At 38.3% G+C, this 26004-nt stretch overlaps 1 protein-coding gene across 2 annotated transcripts in view; it reads right to left on the reverse strand.

The window, feature by feature from the left end:
- The window catches only part of CEP112 (centrosomal protein 112), a 161781-nt gene that overhangs the window by 114685 nt on the left and 21092 nt on the right, over positions 1 to 26004 (reverse strand). For both annotated transcript variants that reach the window (XM_069872763.1, XM_069872762.1), the window contains 9 exons: positions 18903 to 18989; positions 16935 to 17034; positions 15596 to 15714; positions 13459 to 13602; positions 10234 to 10388; positions 9777 to 9906; positions 4483 to 4566; positions 3317 to 3376; positions 239 to 318 (listed from right to left, as the gene is read on the reverse strand). In XM_069872763.1, the coding sequence (XP_069728864.1) occupies positions 239 to 318; positions 3317 to 3376; positions 4483 to 4566; positions 9777 to 9906; positions 10234 to 10388; positions 13459 to 13602; positions 15596 to 15714; positions 16935 to 17034; positions 18903 to 18989 (959 nt within the window). The remainder of the gene's footprint in view (positions 1 to 238; positions 319 to 3316; positions 3377 to 4482; positions 4567 to 9776; positions 9907 to 10233; positions 10389 to 13458; positions 13603 to 15595; positions 15715 to 16934; positions 17035 to 18902; positions 18990 to 26004) is intronic.

Genomic DNA, 26004 nt, shown 5'->3' on the forward strand with positions numbered 1-26004 from the left:
AGCTGACTTCACTAACATCAATTCTTTTTCACTCCTAACACTTGAAAGCCAATAGATTTAGGTGGCCTGGGTCTTACGTCAATTCTCATGGCTGACTGGAACCCTGAAAATGTGGCTTTACAATGGGAAGATAACCCAGACAAATTATAGAGAGGCCATCAGATGAGACAAAGCATAAGTGGATTTAAAAAAATTGACTAAAAAGTGGGAGTGATTCAATAATCCCATATTCACTTACTTCAAAGACTCCTCCAATTTGTGTATTTTCTTTTCTGCATCCTCTCTTTCTTTATCAATATCATTCTGGATGGCAAGAATCTACCATTTGAACGAAAAAATACAGTATTTTAGCTAAAACAAAACCTGAGTTTAAAAAAAAAAAAAGTTCTTTTAAATTATAGAAACTATCTATTTTGCATATTTCTTTGGCATTGATGTAGACAACCATCTATATATTACTAAAATTACACAAAATGCAAGAATAAGGATTAACAGACTTCAAGTATGAGAACATAGTCAATAGAGCTGTTTTTCTTCTCAGAATGAATATTATTCTCAAGAAAAAAATCAGTAATTACATAAAAAGAAACTAGATTTTCTTTAGATAAGCACAGGAAAACATCTGCCGAAATTAGCAGCGCATTCTCTGTGGTGCAAGGTTCCTACTTATCAATTTGCAAACAAATCACGCTACTTGTCATCAATTATTACAACAATAAAAACAGCAAACAATGACAGTAAATCACATTACTTCAGAATAATACACAAACATTGACTAGCTGAGGGCAGATACTCCAAAGAAAAAGAAAACTTTGAGGAAAAGTAGTTTACTGCGAATGAACTCCTGACCCAGTGAAATCAAACCAGAGTGCGTGAATCACTGTCTAAAATTTCTCATTCTTCCATTTTGCATCCATTTGGAAATGCAGGGGTAGGGCGCTCTTGTATAAGCATACAATAATAAGCCCACAAAAACCACACAGACGCCTCTAAAAGGAGAGAGCATCTTCGCTAATAGTTATTATTCCGCAGTAAACTGTGACCACATGCTGCTTGTAACACAGCGCGAAGCCAGAAGAATAAGTCAGCTGTCACTCCAATGGGTGTGGTAAGAAATCAATCCCAGTGCAATCCAAAAGCCTCTGTATCCTTGCATGACAGGAAAAAGCTTCCCCACTCCTCCTCCTGACTTTTCCCAATCACCCCTTACCTAGGCCAGCATTAGAATCATGGAATCACCAGGTTGGAAAAGACCCACCAGATCATCGAGTCCAACCATTCCTATCAATCACTAACCCATGTCCCTCTGCACCTCGTCCACCCGTCCCTTAAACACCTCCAGGGAAGGGGACTCAACCCCGTCCCTGGGCAGCCTCTGCCAGTGCCCAATGACCCTTTCTGTAAAGAATTTTTTCCTAATGTCCAGCCTGAACCTCCCCTGGTGGAGTTTGAGGCCATTCCCTCTCGTCCTGTCCCCTGTCACTTGGGAGAAGAGTCCAGCTCCCTCCACTCCACAACCTCCTTTCAGGTAGTTGCAGAGAGCAATGAAGTCTCCCTTCAGCCTCCTCTTCTCCAGGCTAAACACCCCCAGCTCTCTCAGCCGTTCAAAAGACATTATTAAAAATATAAAAGATATAAAAAAGATAAAGACATTAGTATACGTCTTTATCTTCAATATCTTCCAGTATAAACATCTGCTTCACGTGCCCTCTGTAGACAGCAGAGGGTCATCACTGCCTAACAACGTCGGGTCTCACACCTCTCTGTATTTTCCTTTGCTTGGCCATACTGCTTATCCCTCTTCCTTACCCTTTCCCCAAGCAAACTGCACATCTCCAGGTAAATCTTGCCCTCTGCGCAATTGCTGTTACACCAGGAAATATCTCCACACACACTGATAAGTGAGACAAATAGGCCTTGTGTAAATATCCTAAAGATATTCAGTCACAGAAAATTCTGAGGTCCTTGAGTTCTCCTCTAAATGTTTGTAATTTTCCCATTATATTTTAGTTACCATTTAAATGTGAAATACAATTTTCAATCCTGCTAGTATTTACTCAATGCTGAATGAACACAGCCACTTTCAAGACCCCACAAGGAATGCATCCCAGCAATCTGAGAAATTGCTTCTCTCTCTGTACGGCAACATAGATGCAAAAAACCCCACTAAATGAAATCTGACTCCTACTTCTTGCATTCCCTAACCAGGAATAGACATTTTTATGAAGAAATCGTTTCTCTGGTACTCTCGGATCAAGAGAGGAAAGCAGCTTCTGTCCCCCAGGCATTGTGCAAACCATGGGTTTTCACAATATTTTTTGCCAAAGGCAGATTAAGCACAAGAGCTTGTTTTGCTTTAGGACTGCTCAAGTAACAACATAGTGATGTGATGCACTAAGTACGTTTTTCTTCATCAGATGGGGAGCACAGGACATCCTTCATTCACCTACAATCGTGTGCAATATTACATGCTATTAAGTCCCTACAATGAAGAAAAACATGTTTTACTAACTTTATAGTCAGAAGTATAAGAGTATAGTCCAATTAAAAAACAAATTTAGAAATGCTCTACTGTAAGCAGTTCCATGTAGGTGTTTACTACATGGAAGTCTCAATACGTAGCTGCTCTGGAAGAGCCTCCAAACCGATGAGCTGTCTATCAGAGAGTAAAGAAAGCATTGCCAAACCTGGGAAAAATGTATTTATTTAACAACTGGCTCAAGAAGGGCTCTCAGGAATAATCTGTCACTGTTCTTACACTCAGATGAATGTTTGGAAAACAAGCAGTAGATTATTTATAAAAAGCAGGTGTTTCCTTTGCTTGTAAAACCATTTAGCCTAACTGGTTCCTGATTCAGCAGATAAGCACATTTAATCAAACAGTGACATTTAGGGTTACTACCTATTATTTGTTTGATGTTTAAATATGCTAGCAGGCAACAGCCACTGTAGACTAATAAAGATTATTAGATAATGGGTAGGTTCTTAAGTGAACAGATTGCACCAGAGACCTGATGATTCCTTCACTTAAAGGCAAGCTTGTTTTAGTGTTTTATGGGTCAATCCACATGACTTCATAGACTGTTTAAATGTATGTTTTCCTCCTCCTTTCTGAATGATTTAATTTTTGAAAATACAGTTAGACCAAAATTTATGAATAGCCAAACTACTGTAAAGTTATCTATTAAAAATAAAAGGTCATCTTTCTTGTTCACTGACAGAGAGTTACAACTTCAGGGTCTGTGTTTGCTAGTGCAGGGCAAACAAAAAAACCCAAAAAACTCACTACAATTCACGTTACATATGAAAACATTACCTGTTTTTCATATACACGCTCCAAGTGAAGTTTTTCCTGTTGAAGCTTGTATTCTTGATCCTGCAAAGGAAGAGATGTGTATTTTAAATAAACAAATCACATTTTTCTTTCATTTCAAAGCAGTCATTAAACACACACACATTTGCTATTTACATAGAACAGTCCATAAAAAGCAAAAATCCATTCTATATCTTCATTAAAAAATTCCTTGACACAAACCAAAATTCATCCAACAGTAAAAACATCCACACATAAAACTATCCCAAAAGTCAAGATTCATGTTTTCTAAAGAGAAACAGCAACTTGTTCTCCTGAGCTATTAAAATGCCATTCTGTACTACATCAACTGTGAAATGAAAGACATAGGAGGAAAAGTAGATGCCAAAACTCAGACAGGGCTGATACATGATACAGATGTGGAACTCATACTGAGATAGGAAGGATTAATTTAAATGCTTATAGGAGGATGGAATATTGAACTGAATTGCTAAATAAAAACAATTTTGAAACTTACAAAACATTTACAGTTTAAGGGAAAAACAAATGGTATTTGTAATTCTTTGACATGCTTTGCTATAATCCACTGATACACATTCACACTGTTTTAACAGGTGAACTAAAATCAACAGCCAAAAAGTTTCCATGAGAATTCTCCTTATACCCATAAAGTGATATCTTTTTCAGTCATACTTAAATTAACCTTTAGGCATAAGGTGATGCTTTGCATATTTCTGCAAATAAATACATACAAATATGCATGTTATAGGTAAGTACATTTTTGTATGGCTATCAAAACATTCAAAAAGAAAGCTGGGGAGGGACTGTTCACAAAGGCTGGTAGTGATAGGACGAAGGGCAATGGGTATAAACTGGAAAGGGGCACATTTAGACTAGATATATGGAAGAATTTCTTCACCATCAAAGCGGTGAGACACTGGCCCAGGTTTCCCAGGGAAGTGGTGGCTGCCCCATCCCTGAAGGTGTTCAAGGCCAGGTTAGATGGGGCTTGGGCAGCCTGATCCCGTGAGAGGTGGCTCTGCCCACAGCAGGGGCGGGGGTGGAACTGGATGATCTTTAAGGTCCCTTCCAACCCAAACTATTCTATGACTCTAAACAGACAAAGTCAAAAGCGCTGGTAATTCTTGAGTAAGAAATTCAGGGCTCACCCTCAACTGTTGCTGCCTTTGGGCTTGTAACTGTTGTTTTAACAGAGAGACATTACGCTGCAACTCTTCAATCAACTCAGATGCCTGTAACGATTGAACAGAAAAAGGATTTTTTGTGTTGCATCCCTCATTAGCTCTACAGACACATCATTTGTCTTTTTAAATTTATTTCTCATAGGTGCCTGGAAACTGGAAATAAAAACCAAAACGTATGAGTTTACAGCTCTGGATATGTCACTTCTGTCCATCTGGTGAACTTAGAAATGTAAGCAAAACTACTGAAAATAACTAATAATAAACCCCCCTTTGTTGGGTAGCAACATAGCCCTCTGTACTCAGCACTGGTGAGACCGCTCCTCGAATCCTGTGTTCAGTTCTGGGCCCCTCACCACAAGAAGGATGTTGAGGCTCTGGAGCGAGTCCAGAGAAGAGCAACAAAGCTGGTGAAGGGGCTGGAGAGCAGGTCTTACGAGGAACAGCTGAGAGAGCTGGGGGTGTTTAGCCTGGAGAAGAGGAGGCTGAGGGGAGACCTCATTGCTCTCTCCAACTACCTGAAAGGAGGTTGTGGAGAGGAGGGAGCTGGGCTCTTCTCCCAAGTGACAGGGGACAGGACGAGAGGGAATGGCCTCAAGCTCTGCCAGGGGAGGTTTAGGCTGGACATTAGGAAAAAATTCTTTACAGAAGGGGTCATTGGGCACTGGCAGAGGCTGCCCAGGGAGGGGGTTGAGTCACCTTCCCTGGAGGTGTTTAAGGGATGGTGGACGAGGCGCTGAGGGACATGGGTTAGTGATTGATGGGAATGGTTGGACTCGATGATCCGGTGGGTCTCTTCCAACCTGGTTATTCTATGATTCTATACAATAAGCAGCCCAAGCCCTGTGGCTGGGAGGAGCTGGGAAGCCATAGCCAGGGTCCTCAAGGTTATAAAAGGTTACAACGACTCTGTTGTGTTATGCAAGTTCGGAAGGTAACTGTTGAAGGCGGGCTAAAGTTAAACAATTCTATAGAAGCAGAACGAACCCAAAATAAAACGGCTTCACTCGGATCACATTGATCGTTGCGTGTTGTCCCGTATTTTCTTCCGTCGACGGAAAAGCCGGCCGTAGGTGAGTGCTGGCCCCGGCACTCGGGGAAGAATTTTGAAGGGCTGCGCAGCTTAAAGAACTGAGGAAACTCGGCACTGGCCAGGCGAGCGGTTGGGGAGGAGATGGGGCAGGCGCGGATAGACTCTGTGCAGAAGCTCCTCCAATATAAGCTCTCCATGAGAGGAATTACTTACGAAAAAATTGCGTTGCAGTCTGTGTTAACATGGGCTCATCAAAGCGGCGTGGTTACAACGACCACTGCCCTATTCAAGGAAGAAACTTGGGAGAGAATGGGACGAAGATTGGTTGATGAACGCACGAAAGGAAATAAGAGCCTTTGGCAGTATCTTACTCTTTGGCGATTAGGTAAAGAGACGTCGTGTGATACGAAAGAGAATCAAGAGAACAGTGGTGGTTCACTTGCATCTGCCTTATCGTTCCGTGGAAGTAATTCACCCACGCAGCCACCACCACTGCCACCTTCCAGAGATTGGCCTTCTCCTCCATTTCCCCCAGTGGAAGAACATGAGGAGGTTCACACTACCAAAGGTGAAGGACATCAAGGTCCTCCTTGGCCTCCTCCTCCAGAAAGTCCTTCAATTAATTCCTTAGAGGATTCGTTTAGTGAGGACTCTGAACACCCTGTGTCGCCCTCTCCTGAGTGCTCCAATTTCAGACAACAATTTGATAAACTGCTGGCAAAGCTGGAAGAAATTCGACTTCGCCAGGAAGAGGAGAGCCGTCCACCTGAACCATCTCTGCCCGATCCCCCAGGAATGCAGCCACGGCCTGACCCGACTGCCCCGGCTCTGCCATCGATGGCGTTTGAGACCGGGACTGGGGGACCAGGTGGCGGGGGCCGGGAGCGCGTTGGCAGGGTGTAAATCGATGATCCGGTGGGTCTCTTCCAACCTGGTTATTCTGTGATTCTACGATTCTAATTAGGGACACGGTTCTAGAAGGGGTAACTGTGGGAGTGTATCCTGTATTGATAAATACACAGACAGGAGCAAGTGAATGGGAACCATTCGATTGGAAATTACTAAAAGAAGTCAAGGCTGCTTGTACACAATATGGTTTGCAATCACCATTTACACGGGGTTTAGTAGATTTTATATTTACGGGTCATACCCTTTGTCCTGCAGATACTCGGCAATTAGTTATGTTAATATTATCCCCATCTCAGCGCCTTGCCTTTTATCAAGCTTGGGAGCATTTGTGTGATCAGGAAGCGGCCACTTGTTGTTGGGATGAGAGGGCGCGGCCTCATCGTGCCCCTGAGCTCCGACCCCTGTTTGAAACAGAGGTTGCTTATGAGGGAGGGGACAGGATTAGAGTTTCTCAGCAAGAACTTGAGGGACCTTACAGTCCGTTGGATGAAGCCCCAGAGTCCGAGTGGGTGGCTCGAGTGGGTCCTGTGGGTGAAACAGAAGGCATCACATCGCGCTTTTAAACGGCAGTGGGGGGTGTTGTCAGACAGGTTTTTCTAGTTCGCAGCATGAGGCTCATTGTTTTTGGGAGAATCATAGAATCATAGAATAACCAGGTTGGAAGAGACCCACCGGATCATCGAGTCCAACCATTCCCATCAAACACTAACCCATGTCCCTTAGCACCTCGTACACCCGTGCCTGAAGGTGACTCAACCCCCTCCCTGGGCAGCCTCTGCCACTGCCCAATGACCCTTTCTGTGAAAAATTTTTTCCTAATGTCCACCCTGAACCTCCCCTGGCAGAGCTTGAGGCCATTCCCTCTCGTCCTGTCCCCTGTCACTTGGGAGAAGAGCCCAGCTCCCTCCTCTCCACAACCTCCTTTCGAAGGGGGTGATGAAATCGGATCCTATTCCCGATTCTGATCCCGAACTCCAAGCCCTGATCATTATTAATGACGGGGTGGCAGAACCTGATCTTGCTCTTGATGCAGATCCTGATTTCAAACTCCAACCCCCAATTGTTATTGATAAGGGGGAGAAGTCTGAAACCTCTACTGTAGGGAAAGCAAATGCATGTGCCCTAAGGGAGCTGGCTGGATTGCAGGAGCTCAAGGGAGCGCTGTGCTTTGTGAGTCAAGCAGGATTCTGCTGGGGTAGAGGAAATAGATTTTGGGAGCAGAATGATGAGATTGAAATCCCTATTCCTGGAATAGGAGAGGGGTTTCCCCGATATTTAATGCCTGGCCTGCCCCTATCTGACCTACCTTGGTTGGCAAAGAGCGGCAGCCCCCAGACAAAAGCTGCCCCCTTCCCTGTTCGAGAAAAGAAAATGCCTGTAACCGCTTTGACAAAGGGACTGATAACCGCTACTATAGCTCCTGTTGGAAAGAGGACCAGCCCCCCAGGCTGAGAAAACCAGTGGAGCTATCGTTAGCCTAGCCAAAAAGCAGCCACTGGGCTTGCTTTGCACTGCTCACAAAAAAACAAACAAGGGGATTTATTGGCTACTTTCTCCCTCAGCAAATCAAGATACTGCCCAGGACAGCCTGTCCAGGACAGCCTCCCAAATTCAGAGAGGCATCCCTTACTTTAAAAACAAACAAACATACAAAACCCACTTAATCTATATGCATGGGTAGCCACCGATGCCCATGAAAAGGACTACAAAATAAATACACGGTGGATTGGTAGCATTATTAGGACAAGACGTGTTGTCTCAAATGGGGACACGATTGGTATCAAATTTTGGGGAGTGACCACTGATGGGCAGCTGGACAAAATCATAGAAATAAAAAAATTTAAAAGCTAATGTAACTCATTATGTGGCAGAATACCCAAAGATTGGGATTTGTTTATAGTGGACCTGAAAGATTGTTTTTTTCACAATCCCATTACATCCAGAAGATTCAGAAAAATTTGCTTTCTCGGTTCTGGCTATTAACAAGCAGGAGCCTGCAAAACGTTTTTAATGGGTAGTATTACCCCAAGGTATGAAAAATTCTCCACCGATATGTCAAAATTTTGTTGCTTGGGCCTTGCAACCTTTTAGGCAAAAATATCCCTTTTTATTAGTGTATCATTATATGGATGATATACTAGTAGCTGGGGAGCAATTGGAAATAGATCAGGTATTAACAGATTTGGTATATATGTTGGAGCAAAAGAGTTTGAAAATAGCTCCGGAAAAAAATACAAAAATCATCTCCATGGAATTACTTGGGGTGGCAGATAACCAATAATGTAGTGAGACCCCAGAAAGTGACTATACATACTAACATTAAAACATTAACTGATGTCCAAAAATTAATGGGAGATATCCAGTGGGTTCGATCGCTGACAGGGATTACAAATGATGATCTTCAACCATTAATGGATTTATTGGGAACCACTTGTTCAACAAATGATAAACGGCATTTAAATAGTAATCAGAAAATAGCATTGGATAAAATAGTGGAAAAAATCTTAACAGCTAATGTTGTCCCGTTTTTTTCCGTCGAACGGTGCCCAACGTGGGGCACCGTCACCCCTTAGCACTAACAATTGAAAGAAAGAAAAATATCTCATACATTAAATGGAGTAGTGCCATCAAAGCTCCCAGAATTCCTGTAAATAAACGCAAAAGATCCCCTTTGTCCTATGGCTCTAAGGATTAGCAGATGGTATTTAAAACATGAGCCTTTTCCACTATTATTCAACTTGAAAACTATATTAAAAACATATATGTATCTACCTATGGGTATTGGTGGACATCAACCTGATAGGTGTTTTTATGGAAGCAAATTAGAAATACTACATTTTTGGGTGGAATGTACACTTGCAGATCTTAAAAATAATTTCTTAAACACATTAACACAATGCTCCAAATTAATAGGCCTGCAAGAGAATTTATTCCTGGAAAAAATACTTTCCCTTATTGAAGAGGCTTCATGAAGACATGAAGTCTTTCACTCTGCTAAGGTTCTCCAGTATCTGGAAATTTTACAGAAGCACAAATGAATACAGCATATTAATTTTACCTTATCTGAATTAGCTATGGACATAACCAATTGTATGCACACTTACACATCCCCCCTCAGAATTACCAGCCAACTTCAGATGATTTTTCAGTCAAATTTGGGAAGAAAAAATTAAATCATTACCTTTTTTAAACTTACACACATACATAAGTTATGGAACTGGACAGTTTCTTAGATTAATTCATAAGCATTACATTTAGATGGAGGAGACCATTTTACAAATAAACAGCATTTTAATGTCTATTATACATGGAAGCATACCTTAGCTGCAGAGACAGCATGTTCCTGCTTCAAAAAATTTATATCAACATCATATTTACTTTGTAGTTGCTGAATGTTCTCCTCGTATTCCTGTATAACACGGTCCTTGTCTTTCTGAAGTGAGCTATGCCTACAAGCAGTGAGCAAAAAGAATATGGAAATTGCTTTCATATTTTGGCATCTTACCTGCTCAGTATCAATTCTGCAGAGCGTGCAAGTCTGTACCACATGCTCATTGTAACAATGAAATACTTATAAATAATGGAACGATCACATTCTGCTTATGATGGTCAACTGGGTCAGTGCCAAAAGGAGTTTTACATCAATTAATACATTTTCCTGCCAATCTTCTAATGCTGATTACCATTCACCGAGCTCATGAAATCCAACTAATAATACTTGCTTTTGGAAATTCCATATTCTTCAGCTTTAAAGAAGGCAACCACTATTTAATTACCTTGCCTTCATTTCCTGAAGTTCAACGCACACCACCTGGTAACGTTGTTCTGCATCGGTCTTTTCTTGAGATAATTTTTGACGCTGTAAATTACTATTTTCAGCTTCAACAGTCAATTGCTGGACACGAGCCTCCAGTTTTTTGACTGTCTCGTTCTAAAAGAATAGGTCATTGTAGAGAAAAACAGAGTAAATTAGAGTATCCTCCTGTTGTTATTCAGTAGCCTAGAGCAACAAGGTTCTTTGGTGGTCCAGGGACACAAGAGTTACAACAGCAAAGCTGTCATCAATCATGACAGTAAATTCTATGTTGAGTATAAAAAAAAAATAAATCTTCAAAATATGAACGTCTAACGCAGTCCCCCACCCCCACCAAAGTAATGTGTCTTCTCCCCTAAGCAAAACAATATGTGCAGCTGATTTCTAAACCACAAATCTTTTAAAATGGGAGACAAAACAGATATTTCTATGTAAAACTGTAACAGATGATAACGGATATAAAACATTTTTGGACCTTTCATTAACCAACATATGGGTTATCACTAGCAACATGTGCAGTTTCATGTGGGAAAGAGTGTTTTGGGGGAAAAAACTATACATATATTTACAAATATTTTACTGATCATTATGGTGAGGAGCAGCTATAAAGTCAGCTAGAAAACATATTAAACTATATAGCATGAGCAAAATCTGCAGCTTTCTCATGTTGAAATATTCTTCCCAGTACTGTTATGACCTTCACATGTATATATACACACATGAACGTGTATATATGAAATTTCTAAACCAAAACAAGGAGAAACGCACTTAGGTTGCTACAGAATTATAAATCTTAAACAATGGCCTTTTATGTACACACTTTGGCAAAACCACATCCAAGGATGTACACAATAAGATACAGCTATGGATTTGGAGGATGTAAGAGGAACAATTATAATACAAATATTACATTAACAGTGTGAATACGAACTAGTTGCGTTTCAAATCAATCTACCAACATTAACTAAACAATTCACCAGTCATCTTCTAAGGTAAGTGTATCATCTCCATTTTATTACTGGGCAATAGAGCACACAGAGAAGGAAAGTGTTCTGCACTGGGATATGGCAAATCCGTATCAGGACTGAGGGCATGTTCCTCTGCTTATATAAACTTTCCCTAATCCACTTCTCCATATAATTTGCTGAATTACTTATCTAAAGTACAATCTTTTTCTAACAACTTCAACTCCTAATATGAACACTTCTAAAAACGAGCATCAGCACAGGCAGGTAACATGACACTATTCCATTTCCCATTCTTCCCTGAATTTAGGTTAATATGCAAGGAAATGAGGGAAAAATTCCTCAAGAGGCTGGAGTCGAAAAATAAGACACATCTGTCCTTCCAGGATGTATGCATTATGGTTATTTTTATTTTAACAAAGGTCCAAAGATGAGGGAAATGGAAGAATATTTTCACCCTCTGTTAACATAAAATAAAAACGCAACCATCTGCCACCCCAAGTCTGTGCCCCAACTCTCCCAGCACTGTTCCATGAGCCTGCAGCAACACAAGGACCTCACACAGCCACAATGGTCGCTCAAACTTCATCAAGTGGCTTAAGATCTCTCAAGAACACAGTACAGTAAAGTTTTCCAGCCAAAAAAAAAAAGCCTGCTGCACTGCATGGCCTGGGGGACAGCGGGGTTTGGATTTGGTTTGCTTTCTTTTGTTGTTTAAAAAAAGAACGATAATACACACACAAAAAGATTTGTGTTTAACATCGCCAAATATCATCATTCCTCCCTGCCCCCTCACCTCTCGGGAAGTTCATACTTGCTCAATGCACAAGCCCCTGCCTATCGGTTCCATGGTATCAGTTAAATTGCTCAGCCAATCTCACTTGCTAACAGCAATGACATTCCTGCCAACGAGAAGCTCTGAACAAGGAAACTCTGAAATACCAACCAAAAAAACCACACCAAAAAACAGGAGAAAGAAAGAAAGAGAGAGAGAAAAAAAGAAAACTAATTTCCAGTGACAGTCTAGTCTTTCATCTTAAGCCCTCCCTTGAACTCTACCTTGTTTAATTATTAAATCAGAAGCTGCTCAGCAAGATCTGTCTAGTTTTGATGGTTCTTAAATTCAATCTTGCTGACAGACTGTGTCCATTTTTCTCTGTATTTACTGTTACCCATGACATGATCTGAATGCTAATTTTCAAATTCAACATTCATTAATAAAGGAATAAATTTTATTTGACATTGTCCTCTCACTCATTCAATTTGCTTCATACCTCACACTGATAAAAAGTAGAGGATGCTTTCTTGATACTTGTTAATTTTTAGGCTTTTTACATCATTTACATAGGGGGCACAAAATGCAAATTACACCTGCTTATATGTTTCTAAATATTCTAGAAAAGAAATTAAATACATTCAAATAATACTATAATTATTTTTAAAATCCTTTTCTTTTTATCTTTCATCTAACAGAAGCATTTGATCATTTATGGAAGAAATGGGCAAGTAAGAAATTGCATGTGTCTATAAAAATAGATGTATTATACAAATCCTGTCTCATAGTCTTCAAATCTACAAAAGTTGTTCTAATTTGAATCAAAACCAGTGAGAAATGCTAGAAACAGTTCTTCAATACAAATATATCTGTGTAATAGTCATTGAAGGGCTATACTTCAATGGATTTAATGTAGGGAAGAAATCCTTGATTGGACTGGCTGCGAGGACACTGCTTTCTCCCAAGACAGAACAACTGCATTGCACCAAAAACACAGAATCATAGAACAGTTTGGGTTGGAAGGGACCTTAAAGATCATCTATATCAACCACCCTGCCATGGGCGGGGGCACCTCCCACCAGATCGGGCTGCCCAAGCCCCATCCAACCCGGCCTTGAACACCTCCAGGGATGGGGCAGCCACAATTTCCCTGGGCAACCTGTGCCAGTGCCTCAACCCTCTCACAGTGAAGAAATTTTTCCTTATATCTAGTCTAAATCTGCCCTTCTCCAGCTTATACCCATTGCCCCTCATCCTATCACGCCTTTGTAAACAGACCCTTCCCACTTTCTTGTAGACCCTTCAGGTACTAGAAGGTCGCTCTAAGGTCCCCTCAGAGCCTTCTCTTCCCCAGGCTGAACAACCCCAACTCTCTCAGCCAAACAGTATTTGTGCACAAATGTATGACATCTGAATATTGCGACACCTGCTGTCACAAAAAACATACAGTTGATTTTATCTGTTCCAAATAATCCTCTTCCATTTTGCCAAGACGAGCAGTGGTGTCCTTAAGCAGTTCCTGCATATCTTCTGTGAGCTTCTTCCGAATACCAAACTTCTCTTTTTCCATTTCAGCCACAGCATCGTGAAGCTGCATCACAAAAATATTACAAAATAAGAAACAGCATATAAAACTAGCATTTGTAAGTGTTACAATGGCACTGAAGTAGAATGAGAAGCACAGCCCACATTTCTGCCCTCTATAACAAAATCAGATCATTGTCTCACTAAACAGGTCAACTATGACTCTATAAAGACGTAAATTAGAAGTCACCTAAAAACATACAGAGGGCATAACTTATCTGTAGAGAATACTAAACTATATCCATATTTTTGCCATTCCTTGCTATTCTATTTGTTTACATATGTAAACTGAACACCAATGATTGTTGCACAAAATTAATGAATTCCTCCTACAGAAACACTAATATCCTCTCCAGATACTTACACCGTCAGTTTATCTTGAGTATCTGCTTGTATAATAAAAGGATTATTGGTATCATTACTAACCCTTGATTTATATTCCAAACACCAGTGGCCTCCCTTTCTAGTTAAGCAGCCTCAAATCTAAATTTTCCATCTATACAATAGTAAAGAATAATGTCATTAGTATGGTGTATTGGTTTTAAAACAACTATTATGTACTTCACACGCTTCTGACAAATCCATTTCATGGCTAAGGAAGAAAGCTGCAATAAACAAATTAAAAGCATCATTCTAAACACACCGCTAAAATCAGATTGATTTGCATGAGTGCAGATTTTTCTCTCCAACATATAGACCTGCAAAATCATGGAAGTATCTGTGAAGCTGGATCAATGTTTAGCAGACTTCCACATCGTGCAGTAACTATATGTAAAATTTTTCAACCAAAAGATAAGAATGCTAATAAATTATTTCAGTAAGCCTCATGTACATATTGTGGCATTCAGAAGATCTGCTGAATTTGAGATCCTTTTTAAAATAATCTCAATAAATAAATAAATAAATAAGTACTCTTCAGGTGCATACGATATAAATAAAACCCAAAGTTCTGGAAATGTCTCTACCTCCTGTGCAACAGGCTATGTTAATATTTGCATTATTGTCAGCAATGTTTATGCAAATAACCAGCATCTATTCAAAGGAAAAAATAAACAGAAGGAAGCAACATATAAAGTTATAACAATATTGTACTATTAACTTTTACAATATTTCCATCATACTTCCCACTATCCATGTTTTTCTATAAGACAGACGTTCTGATTTAATTTCTATAGTTTCATCAAGTTAAAACTAACATAGGCATTTTAATTTGCCTTCTTGTTTGCCCACTGGCATTACCGATAGTTACAGCTGCAAAAACAGCACTTGCTAGGTAACTGTAAATAGTGGGATGACCTCAGGCTGAAAGTAAAGCTTCTATAAAACACAAACAACCCACCTAGCACTGAAGCCTCAAGGTCTATAAGCACAAAGGAGAAGATTTATGATTTATCTCTTACAAGACAAGAACTAAAACCAACATCGCTTCCAGATGCAGGGCTGCAAAAATATTAAATTAAACAGCATACTTCATCTAGGAAGGGAGGTGGGTTTGCCCTTTTTGTGACCCTCCCTCTCCTCAGAGGGGTAACCAAGACAAATACCGACAATAATCTGGGCAAAGGTGAAGCTGTCCTGCAATAAACATGCTTGTCTCTGTTTAGCTGCTGTCTTGAGTTTAACAATAAATAAAAATACATTGAAGAATTCACGACCCAATGCAAAAAGAATAGTTCAAAGGCACCACCGCAGCAGCAGGTAGCAGCAGGTTTACAGAGATTAAAATTCCATGTCAGGTCAGAAATAAACACTTCCCTAACACAACCAGAGGCTTTCCAAGAGGGGCAGATGAACCCCAGGAACATTGACCTGCTGGGGGGGAAACGTGGGTGCAAGCGTCAGCAAAAAAGAGTCTTGAAAGGTTACTCCAGAAAAAAATAAAATCAGCATAAGAAAATATCACTGAGAGTAACGTGTTCGCTATAGTTTAAGTGACAAAATGTATTATCCCACATACACACTGTCAGAATCTTGCAAAGAAAGCAAGTATTATTCATTACCCTTTTCTCCCACTCATTGTTCAAAGATTCAGTGCTTTGCTCGCACATCTTCTTTAACTCCATAATCTGCTTTTCTTTCGCTTCTCTGACGACTTGTGACTCACGAACAAGGGTCTGAACTGTCAAAAAATGGGAAAATAAACAACTGTTCAAGAGATACCTTTGGGATTTTTCCAGTGTTAGCAACAGATTGAATCAGATCACAACAGCTTCAATTGATTTAACCTTCTGATGGGTTTTGGCTCTTATAAATACTTCATGCATATGCTTCTTTAAAATTTAGCACTTACATTCTGTGTCACTAAAATATTACAAGGTGTTCTCTCTGGTTTATTTACAAACTCTTTCATAGTGAGCTTTCCTTACTCAAGCAGGAAACTACATATGAACAAAATTCTCTATAACCAAACCAAAACAGGCATTTTTAACCTAACTTTCAGTGCACCCTTAGGAGAAAAGGTTCTCATGAATGTCAAATGCCCAAGATAGACAAGAAAATTAAGTTCCCCAACTTAAACTGCAGGTGATTGCATCAACAATTGACAGTCTGAAAAATTCTGTGGGAAACTAAGCAGGTACACATTCACTTTCAAAAACTGACTGATGATTTTCAGTAGCAAGTCAAGGTGACTTGAACACAACCCGCTACAGCTGAGCACAGCCACCAGCACACCAACAGAAGCATCAGATCCCTTGCCAGACAATTTACTTTGCCAAGCAGCAGGAAATAACACACATGCATCTATCACTCTTTTTGTACGTAGGTTACTGAACTTATGTATTATTTTACATTGTGGTTTAATCCAAGGAATTCTAAAAGAAACTAACATTCAGAAACTGCTGATGAACCACACTCGGGCTAAGTTTTTTTTGTACTTAGGACATACCCAAGACTACTGCTCATGTTTGAAGTCTCTTGCCACAACAGTCCTAAATAAACAATACACTGCGGTTTGATTAAAATGCTCTGAATGCAAAAATAAGTTAAACTTGAGCCAGAAATTCCAAAAAGTTTTAAATAAGCGGTCAGAATACTTCGGTATCATCAAAGAAACCTTTTTTGGTGACTCTTCTGTAAGTATTAACTATAACAAGATATACTATATATATATTATATTAAATATGACAAGATCACACTGCCTCTTGGAAAATTTCGTCTGGAAACTGGACAGCAAAGGCAACCAGACAAGCCTTTAAAAAATCAACAGGAAAAATTAGGGCAAGACCTGCAAATGAAGAGGAAATCGCACATCGAAGGAACACAGAAGCCCACAGCCATAAGGAAGACACAGTACAATACCACCAAGCAGAAAACAACAACCGTGAATATAGAAGTCACCTTTTCTCTCCAGTTTTCTAATCGTCTCCTCAGCTTCATTTTGTTTGGTTTTGTAGGAGGACTTCAATATCTCTATTTCATCATTCTTTCTATCCAAAATCTGTTGGGAAAATTCAAAATAACTTCAGAATACAAAACCCAACAAAACTACAACCGGTGCACAGAATAAAACGCACTGATCTCTGTCAAAGGAGCTGCCTTCAAGAAATGCTTAGGTCATGCAGTTATCAAATCAAGTTTCACAGCTAGCACTGCCAAGTCATTAATAAAGGATTGATTAGGTAAACATAGGCAGTAAAGTCGATTAAAGAGGAGTTTCATGTTTTAGGGGGGTTCTTTCTTTTACACTTGGGCAGGTCCAGCATTGCTTTTGTTGAGTTCGGAAGTTTCAAGGTGCAAATAGAAATGCTTTATTTGCCTTTTCATATTTATGCTGCTTAATACTACTTAAAAGCACCTCAAATTCTCAGCAAATTTCAGAAATAAATAATTGGTGAAGTTTTTTACACTCTTTTGTACTTCACCAAGGGAAATTCTTCACATGTATTCCAAGAAACAATGGGTAAGAGCAGAGCAAGTAGATGAGGTAAAGCTACATCCACATTTCCATACACACTGATTTTGGGAAAAAAAAGCTCAAATACTTGCACCCTTTGAGATAGTATTTTAATTTAAACTCCGTGTTTCAGATAAACATGAAAGTCACAGAAATTTTATAACAGTGCCCCAAATCTCTCATCAAACAGAAGCTTTCATCTTAAAACAATATTACTCCATCTGCATTAAATGTTTTGTGCCTTTAAAGATTAATACGACACTATTTAACCTTTTTTAAACTATCCAACGTTATTAAAAAACTTCAAAAGACAGAATTCTAGCATCAGTTAGAAAACGATGACAACTCAAGGGATGAGAAAGCATTTAAACTATTTCTTATTCTCACAAAGCTGTTTCCTTTAGGCTCTCAGTTTTGCCAGCTACTTTGGCTTGCAGACTTTGAGAACAGATGAGCCAAGTATGCACCTGACCAAATATTAACATCCTTTCAGGAGGCTTTGATGTGTCATGGTGTTGTGTCAACCGACTTCCTCCAAGTCTGTGACTCAGTCTTAAGAAACAAAACAGAGGTTCTCGGTAATGCAAAGCTTACAGTAGGATAAGTCATCACGATCCCAACGTTGAGCATTTAACCCCCATTAAGTTCTTGGGATCAGAGTGTTTCAGAAGGCGCTTAAGACCTTGCAAATTTTACTCCACATGTTTAAACCACGGTATGAAAAGTAACGCTATGGTCTCCGGCAGCCTTTTTATAATCCTCCCAAAAGTGGTGTTATACAACACAATAAAGGCAAATCCAACTTAACCCAACCGAAGTATATCTGGTGTCATTCTATTGCTGGGAAGAATTAAGACACAAAAAGCTTTAACAATACAATAACAGAAATGAAGTTTATTGACAGCCTGTGCTTTAAGATACGGTGTCAAAATGGAGACATGACAACAGGCTCTACTGCTCTATGAGTAGGAACATTTGTGATGCACCCATGGATTTTCCTGTAGTTACGTTTTGCATCTTGTCCATAAAAAATTCATTATTTATGGGTTTTTTTTCCTACAAGTGCTTTGCCTCTAAAAGAAAAATCATGAGTTCATGATTTCATCAGCATACAAATCCACAGACACCATTAGGTTTCTAAAATAGGTTGTCTTGTTCAAACAAACAAACTAACTTGTATTTTCATCTGCTTTCTGCAAGCCTTTTTCCCTTCCAAAGTTTACGTTACCATAGAATACTCAGCATTCCTATCAGCTTATGCAAACTGCTACCTACAATCTTAGTTTAACTTCTTCACAACTGCAATTAATGTTCCCTTAAAGAACAACTGCTAATTGTCTATTATGATCAGATTCTTTATTATTTTCTTTAATATACTGTCTTTGGAAGAAAAAAATACAAAGACTTCTTACCTTTTGAATAACACTATCATGCTTCTGCTGTAATTTAAGCTTTTCTTCATGACATTTGCCTTCCACTATTTTAATTTTTATGTTCAGCTTTAAAAGCAAAATAGAAAAGAAATATAAAACTTAATTAAAATAAAGATTAAATTACACTAAGGACCTTTGAATAACTTTTGAAATATTCATTTATGTCTTTGAGAAGGCAATGGGAAATCACTAACAAATAGTTGTTATTAAAAAAATCTATATTCAGTTTCTCAGTATTTTCACATTTGATAAAAATGTTACAAAAGATCTCAACAGAAAATGTTTGTTTAGAAAACAAATTTGTAAGATGTTTGAGTTGGCAACAAAAACAACCGCTACTGCCTAGAAAAAGCCTTCATCCTTTATTTAAACAAACACTTAAGAACTAAACTTTTAATATTTCTGTTAATATACCAAGTATGGTAATCTGGCTTTTATTCTTTAGGCAGGTGTTACATTTACACAAAGAATGTCCTTAAGCCCAGATCCATGTTTATTTTTGTTTGTTTTCTATTATTCATAGAGTTCACATTACAAACACATTTCCTTTTTAAGGTTACTTATAATGGGATCAAGGACATTACTGCTGAATTCGATTGCTAAAATACATTTCCTGCTTCTGCTCATGTTTGTTCAAAGTGGTGCACTTGAACCCGTCTGACACAATAACGTGTTGCCTTGCTTATAGTCTTAAGTTTTCATTTTGAAGTCTCTGGCGTATCTTCACTATACCACTAAGGACTGTCTTCAGTGCTCTGCAAACATAATCAGTATTTTATGTTCCTCAGACTTTCCTAGAAATTCAAAGTGACACCTAGAGTTCAGATTCAGGCAATCCCACTTTTACATTTAATAATTTCTACTGTTCAGAATGCAAATTGGACAGAAAAGCTTCCCAAGAGTGAGAGATACCCACAAACTCTCTCACCTCAGAAAGGGTAGACCAAAATCACAGGAAGGCAAGTACCAACATCTCACCAGAAGACTTCTTCAGGTGCCAACAGAAAACTCTGTATTTGCCTTTTGGATGCTACAAGAGCCCGTGGTGCTGAGGCCAATCCACCTTGGACCTGGACTCCCATTGCCATCCAGCTATTTTCAATTCTCAGATTTTTGTTTTGCTCACCTAACAATCTCACTTATAATACTCACAACTGACCAATTTTAAGGAAAGCAACAAGCATTATTCATTCTGCCTTTATTTTTATTCCTTTGACTTACCAAAAGCACTCATCCAAGCATGAATGCTTATCTAATGTATACAAGCAATAAGCACACTGCAAATTAATGATTTTTAATGATTGATTAATTAATTACTTTGTCTTACATATATATTTTTTATTGCGACTTGAAAATGTGAGCTACAAACCCCCCAGTCAACTCTAAATGCTTTGCAGTAAACATGGAAGACTCAAGAACTGAAAACAGTTCTTGAAAAACTGAAAACAGTTCTTGAAAAACTGAAAACTGAAAGCAATAGCAGCAAATATTTTAGATTTCCAGGCCTCACAACCACTGATATACAAAGTAAATGCCTGATTATTACATTGCATATAAAGAGGCTACCTATCTCCCAAGACTAAATAGGTACATAATCTTATGCAAATTACCAGGGCAAAAAAAGTTAGATTGACAATTAATCCAGAGAAAATAGATGGTCTTCTGAGCTGTCAGACATCTCTTTTATCATCCAAAAATAAGCATCACAATAAAAATGCATGTTCTATTCATGAAATATACGCATATGTATATATAAAAAGAAATATATGCATATATCCTTCCAACAAAGTTAATATTATGGAAGAAAATCTCAGTATGAGGTGATAAATAAATGCTGATTTTAAGAAAGAGCAGAGTAATCCACTCCCAGATAGACAGTTTGTGAACATTCCATAAATAAATATGAAAGTCTTGTGAAAACACAAATACTAAAAACTAAACATGAAAGAGACTCCAATCTACTTGAATTACATTAAAAGCTTATGAATCACTGATGTACAACTATCGCACTCACATAGCTATTAAATCCACACAAACCCATTACATTCAAAACTCATTAATAAAGGGAGAATGTCTTGGCTGATTAATCCTTGGCGGTTTGTATCAGCTGAGATCTGGTCTACGTTTTATTACTCTGTAGGTTAAAAGAACATAAAAATAAATCAAACTCTAAAATTTGTCCTGTATTAAAAATGGACATATATTTTCAAGTGATGGTTCTCAGCCACATGGCTCTTTTCCCACAGGTTGATGGCAGAAATCCCTGCACTTGAAGTTGGCTCCCACTCCTTGTCCTTAATCTTCCACTTAACACCATTCTTGCACTAGTTCTCATCCATTTTGGTTCATTAATTCCTTGCACTACTTCCAGTAGAACAGACTTCCCTGTCCCAGATACAAAAGTCTGCTCTTAATGAAGGTAAACACTAACAACAAAGATAATTAGTTTTTCTTTAACTATTATATCTCTCTGTCTTGAAAAAATCCCAAAGACCAACTCCTCATCAGTAAGGACTGAAAAGGTGACAACTTCTAAAGCACTCAAGTTCCTCAACTTCTATAAACTTAATGAAATTCTGAAGTTTCAGCGCCCCAGACATTTTCCTGCCCTTTCTGCTTCGTCCTCAACTTACAGAATTTTGGCCCTTCAGGACTTCCTACATAAATAAATGAGAGAAGTCCCATATAAAAGTGTTTGAAATTCAACAGTGGATGTGCAAGTGGATTTTTCTAGTAGTCTTAAGAGGACAGGTGCATTTGTAGTGAGTAACTGGAAGAAAATAAAATTAAATAAAAAATCTTCAACAACATATACATTTCATAATGGTCCATAGTTTCAAGACACACACGGATCTTCATCACAACTTCTTTAATTGTTAATTTGAGCATTTGCTGTAAAAATAAAAATAAGTTGATTTAAAAACCTCTAAATTTACAATTTCTCCTATGGAAAAAAATTGCTGGAACAGCCAGAAAGCATAAGGAAAACAATCAGTGTTCTAGAGCAAAGCTTGGAGTGCTGGTTTCATTTATAAATCTTCGTTTGGACCCACCCTTTGCATAAGGCAGACTCCCAATCCCACTGCATATGTAGACAAAAAAAAATTAGGTTGTGTAAACACATTATAAAAAGTGATCTCATTATGGCTGAGGTTGAAGTAAATGGGCTCATCACAACTGGGAGTGGAACTTCTTCCATTTCAAAGTTTAAATGTGTTATTCAATTCTAATTTCAATAAAGTAGAATCTTTCAAATTAAAACCACACCAAACTGTGTCAACCGTATATCTGTAGTTACCAAATGTCAAAGCTCATTTTCTAAGTTAGCCTCAATTTCCCAGGGGATAGTGCTTTGTAAGTTTATGTGCTGCTCTTCTATAAAGTGCCCTCTGCAATTCAGCTTCAATTTATTTATTAAACACAATGAGAAACAAAACAACCTACAACAGCAAAGACCTTCATAAGTCTTGGAGAAAATACATAAAAATAACTGAGAAAAGTCATTCACCTTGGTAGGAGCAATGAACTGTGTTCATGCTCATCAGTTTTATAGCTTTCATTAGCAGCAGAAAACATGAAATTTATGGCACGTTACCACTCAGACAAAAAAAGCTCAAGTGTAGATATTTAGCTATAGTTGAGAAGTTTGCAACTATGTATGAAATGCAGCCCTTGCTGTTGCCTGAACATCATTCCTTCGAATTTCTGTCATTGTTTATTCTCCTTACAAAGAGTATGAGGCAATTAAACCCTAAGGCCATGTAAACATTACTGATGTCAAACATCTGTGCTGTCCCTGTTATTTAAAGCCATGGAGGATGGTATCAACAGAACTGCTTTCATGTCCCCAGTCACACTTTCTTCCTAATTTAAAAAAAAAGCAACAAAACACTAGCAAACCCAGCAAATAGTTACCCGAGAACGGGTTGTCATCATATCACTGTTTTGTATTTTCATAGCACAGGTTAGGTGCTATCAAAATTTAAATAACAACTGTCAAACTTGCAGTCTAATCTGCAACTGTCATAAATCTTTGGCAAAAGGAAAGGCAATATCTCAGTTTTTCATGACAGGAGACAAACATTCATCTTGTCACCATTTACAAAACTGCGTTGAAATATGCAAATACCTGTTTTAAAATTAAATCAATAAGCAGACTAACAATATTAAGTGGAGATCGAGCTACTGATCACTGTTCAAACGTCTTCATTACAGGGATCACCCTTAGGCAAGAGGTGGCATCTTGAAGGTTTAACATCCATCAGAGATTTTTTTTTTTTAATATAATGGACAAAACAGTACTTGTTGCTTACCATTTTTTTTTTCCAAGTCTATAAATATATGGGGGAGGGAGGGAGGAAGCGAGGAAGGAGGAGAAGGATGTCAACAATAAATGAGAACTTCAAAGTAAGAACTAACAATGTAGAACAATGCCTTGTGTATCTTGCAGTGTATGACAAAACTTATTTGTCTTGGTGTTATTCAGCTTCTAAAAGAAATTGGTGCACAATGCAAAGCTTTGATATTTTCCTGGAAGAAAAAGGTTTCTTAAAAAAACAAACAACAAACAACTAAAACTTTCTACTGAATAGTTTTTACTCTCTTTTCACTTCCAGGGTTAAAAAAATAAATATTGATAATTTACACAGCGATTTAAACTATATAGGCAGCAGACACTGTACTTGTGAAACATTTGGGATCTATTATACATGCTGACTTCAGACAAAAGTAATTTTGAATAGTGTATCTCACTTTCCTCAAAGTCTAAAAGACAGGCAAGAGGAAAAGTTATTTTCTGGAAGAGTTAAATAACACCCTCAAACTTACATTGTTGGCTTAAACTACTTAGAATAAACCTTTCTAAGGGATAACAGGTGAGAAAGCCTCAAGATTTGAACAAAACACAAGACAGACCTGATGTGGGTGACCTTAACTGTTCACCACAATATTCCAGGAAAGCTAAAACCTAGAGAAAAGCCTAGAGACAAGCTTGCAGCCCTACCAAAAGTCCTTACATACAAATAAGCAAGATACAAGGATAAACACATTGTTGAGAAAAAGAAAATAAAATGCATTATTGAGAAGTTTGCTTTTTTTTCACAGGTTACAGTTTCCAAAGGAGTTCTGGGAACAGAAGCAGTACCTGCTACACCTCCCCAAGGTTCAGCTTGTTTCCCTTAATAAATGGGATTCTATACAATAAAGGGAGACTATTTTGAGTCTTTGATGTAACGATTTTTTATGATACGCAAAGAAGATTCTTTTAAGTATCAAAGATCATTCTTTCACACTGATTCAGGGGCAGACATTTCCCAAAACTGTCCTAGGAGGGGTGTGTGCTGGTGATGGTGGTGAACATATTCGCTTTCTAGCTGGTTTTATTTGATTGAAACTTCCGAGACTATCAGACTTTAAGAGCAAATCTTATAAATTAGAGGAAGTCATAAATAATATTTTTCCTAGTGGAACATTACATACAATAGAAGCAGGTTTTCCATCTGGGATTCACATCAACTCTGGGCTTTTTTTTGCTGATGTCTGTGCTCCTCCTCCAAATGTAACACAAAATCATCATCCACTCCAAATTCTGCATTGAATATCATCAATATTCTTGTCTGACACAATGCTTAAGGTGAAATAAATGTCTCATGAAGTCTCTGTTGCAAAGAGCTTACAGTCCGAAAAAAACAGAGAGACTGAAAGAAAAGCAGTATCAAACAAGGGAAATATGCAAGCCAGAAATCAGAATGTAGAAAGACCCTTTATAAACATGGCATTTTGCCCAGGCTCAAAGGTCCCTCCACAAAAGTCTGTGTTTATGATCTGGACTCTATTATTTGACCTAACAAACATTCACATTTCTCTCCACGTATCTATCCTCCTTGGTGTCTTTAGTCTTTAAAAACACTACAAACTCCTACTTCCAGTTGTAACAAAGTACTCTTTGGAGAGAGACTAGATATTAATTTTTTTACTCAATCCAATATGACATAGCTTCATTTTCATAGACACTGGAAGTGAAAGGCTTTGTCCTAAATCAAATCATACCAGCTTTCCCCCAGCAAGAAAAGTCTGACTTTTGAAATGACACTGAAAATTATTACACATTTGCTGTATACAGAAAAATAATTGAATTGACAATTGTTCTCATTCGTATGTAAATGTCATTAGTCTCTTTCAAGAGAGAACAATGTGTTTTTCACAGAATTCCAAGTTGGGGGCAGTGGGAATAGGGAAGAAAGCATACAGCTTTGTATCCCAACAACTGTAATAACTTGAAACGATATTTTTACTCTAAGGGATGTTCTATATAGCTAATAAACATAACACGCATATTAGCACTACAGCACATCATGTTACTTAAGAGCATAATTTGGAGTGGCAAGCATCCCACTCCCTAAAGTAACATCCATGTCTGCCACTTGTAGCAGAGACTCTGACATCAGTAAGTATGAAAACCATTCAAAATATGTTTTGGAATCATGAAAAAGGCAATTACTACCCCTTTATACTTACCTTATATAGGGTAATAACTTACTAGATTTCATAAAAGAGAGCTCAAACATGCAAACAAACTACCTTCAATCACCAGCACAGAAAACTGAACCAAGCTGATCCTGTGAACACGCAGATATCATACTGATTTCAAAGGGTTTTAGTAAAATCTGAATAAAATAGCTGATATTACTTGAAAATTTCATACAGTTCTGCACAGTGCCAAGTCCAGTAAGTAAATGAGTCTATATACACTGAGTCAGCATCGGTTACTTATTTTCCTTATTTTAAATATGTTGTATTACAGCAGCTGCTAAACTTTTTACACTCATTTCAGCCAGGCAAACTGTACTTCTGCCTTTATTCCACAACTGCAACATGCAGCAAGAACAACGTACAGCATCTACTTTTCCTAGTCAACATCTTTTCTCCCTTAAAGAGCAGAATCTATAAAAGCAATAAAAAAAAAAATTTCAAACTTTCTTTCTTTTCTTTTAAAGAGAGACACTTTGAGGTAGAGATTAATCATGCAGCAAAAGATTAATTCCCAGCTGCTTGGCAACCATCTGGACATTCTACTGGTTAA

This window comes from Phaenicophaeus curvirostris, chromosome 19 (assembly GCF_032191515.1).
Source record: "Phaenicophaeus curvirostris isolate KB17595 chromosome 19, BPBGC_Pcur_1.0, whole genome shotgun sequence".
Lineage (NCBI taxonomy): Eukaryota > Metazoa > Chordata > Aves > Cuculiformes > Cuculidae > Phaenicophaeus > Phaenicophaeus curvirostris.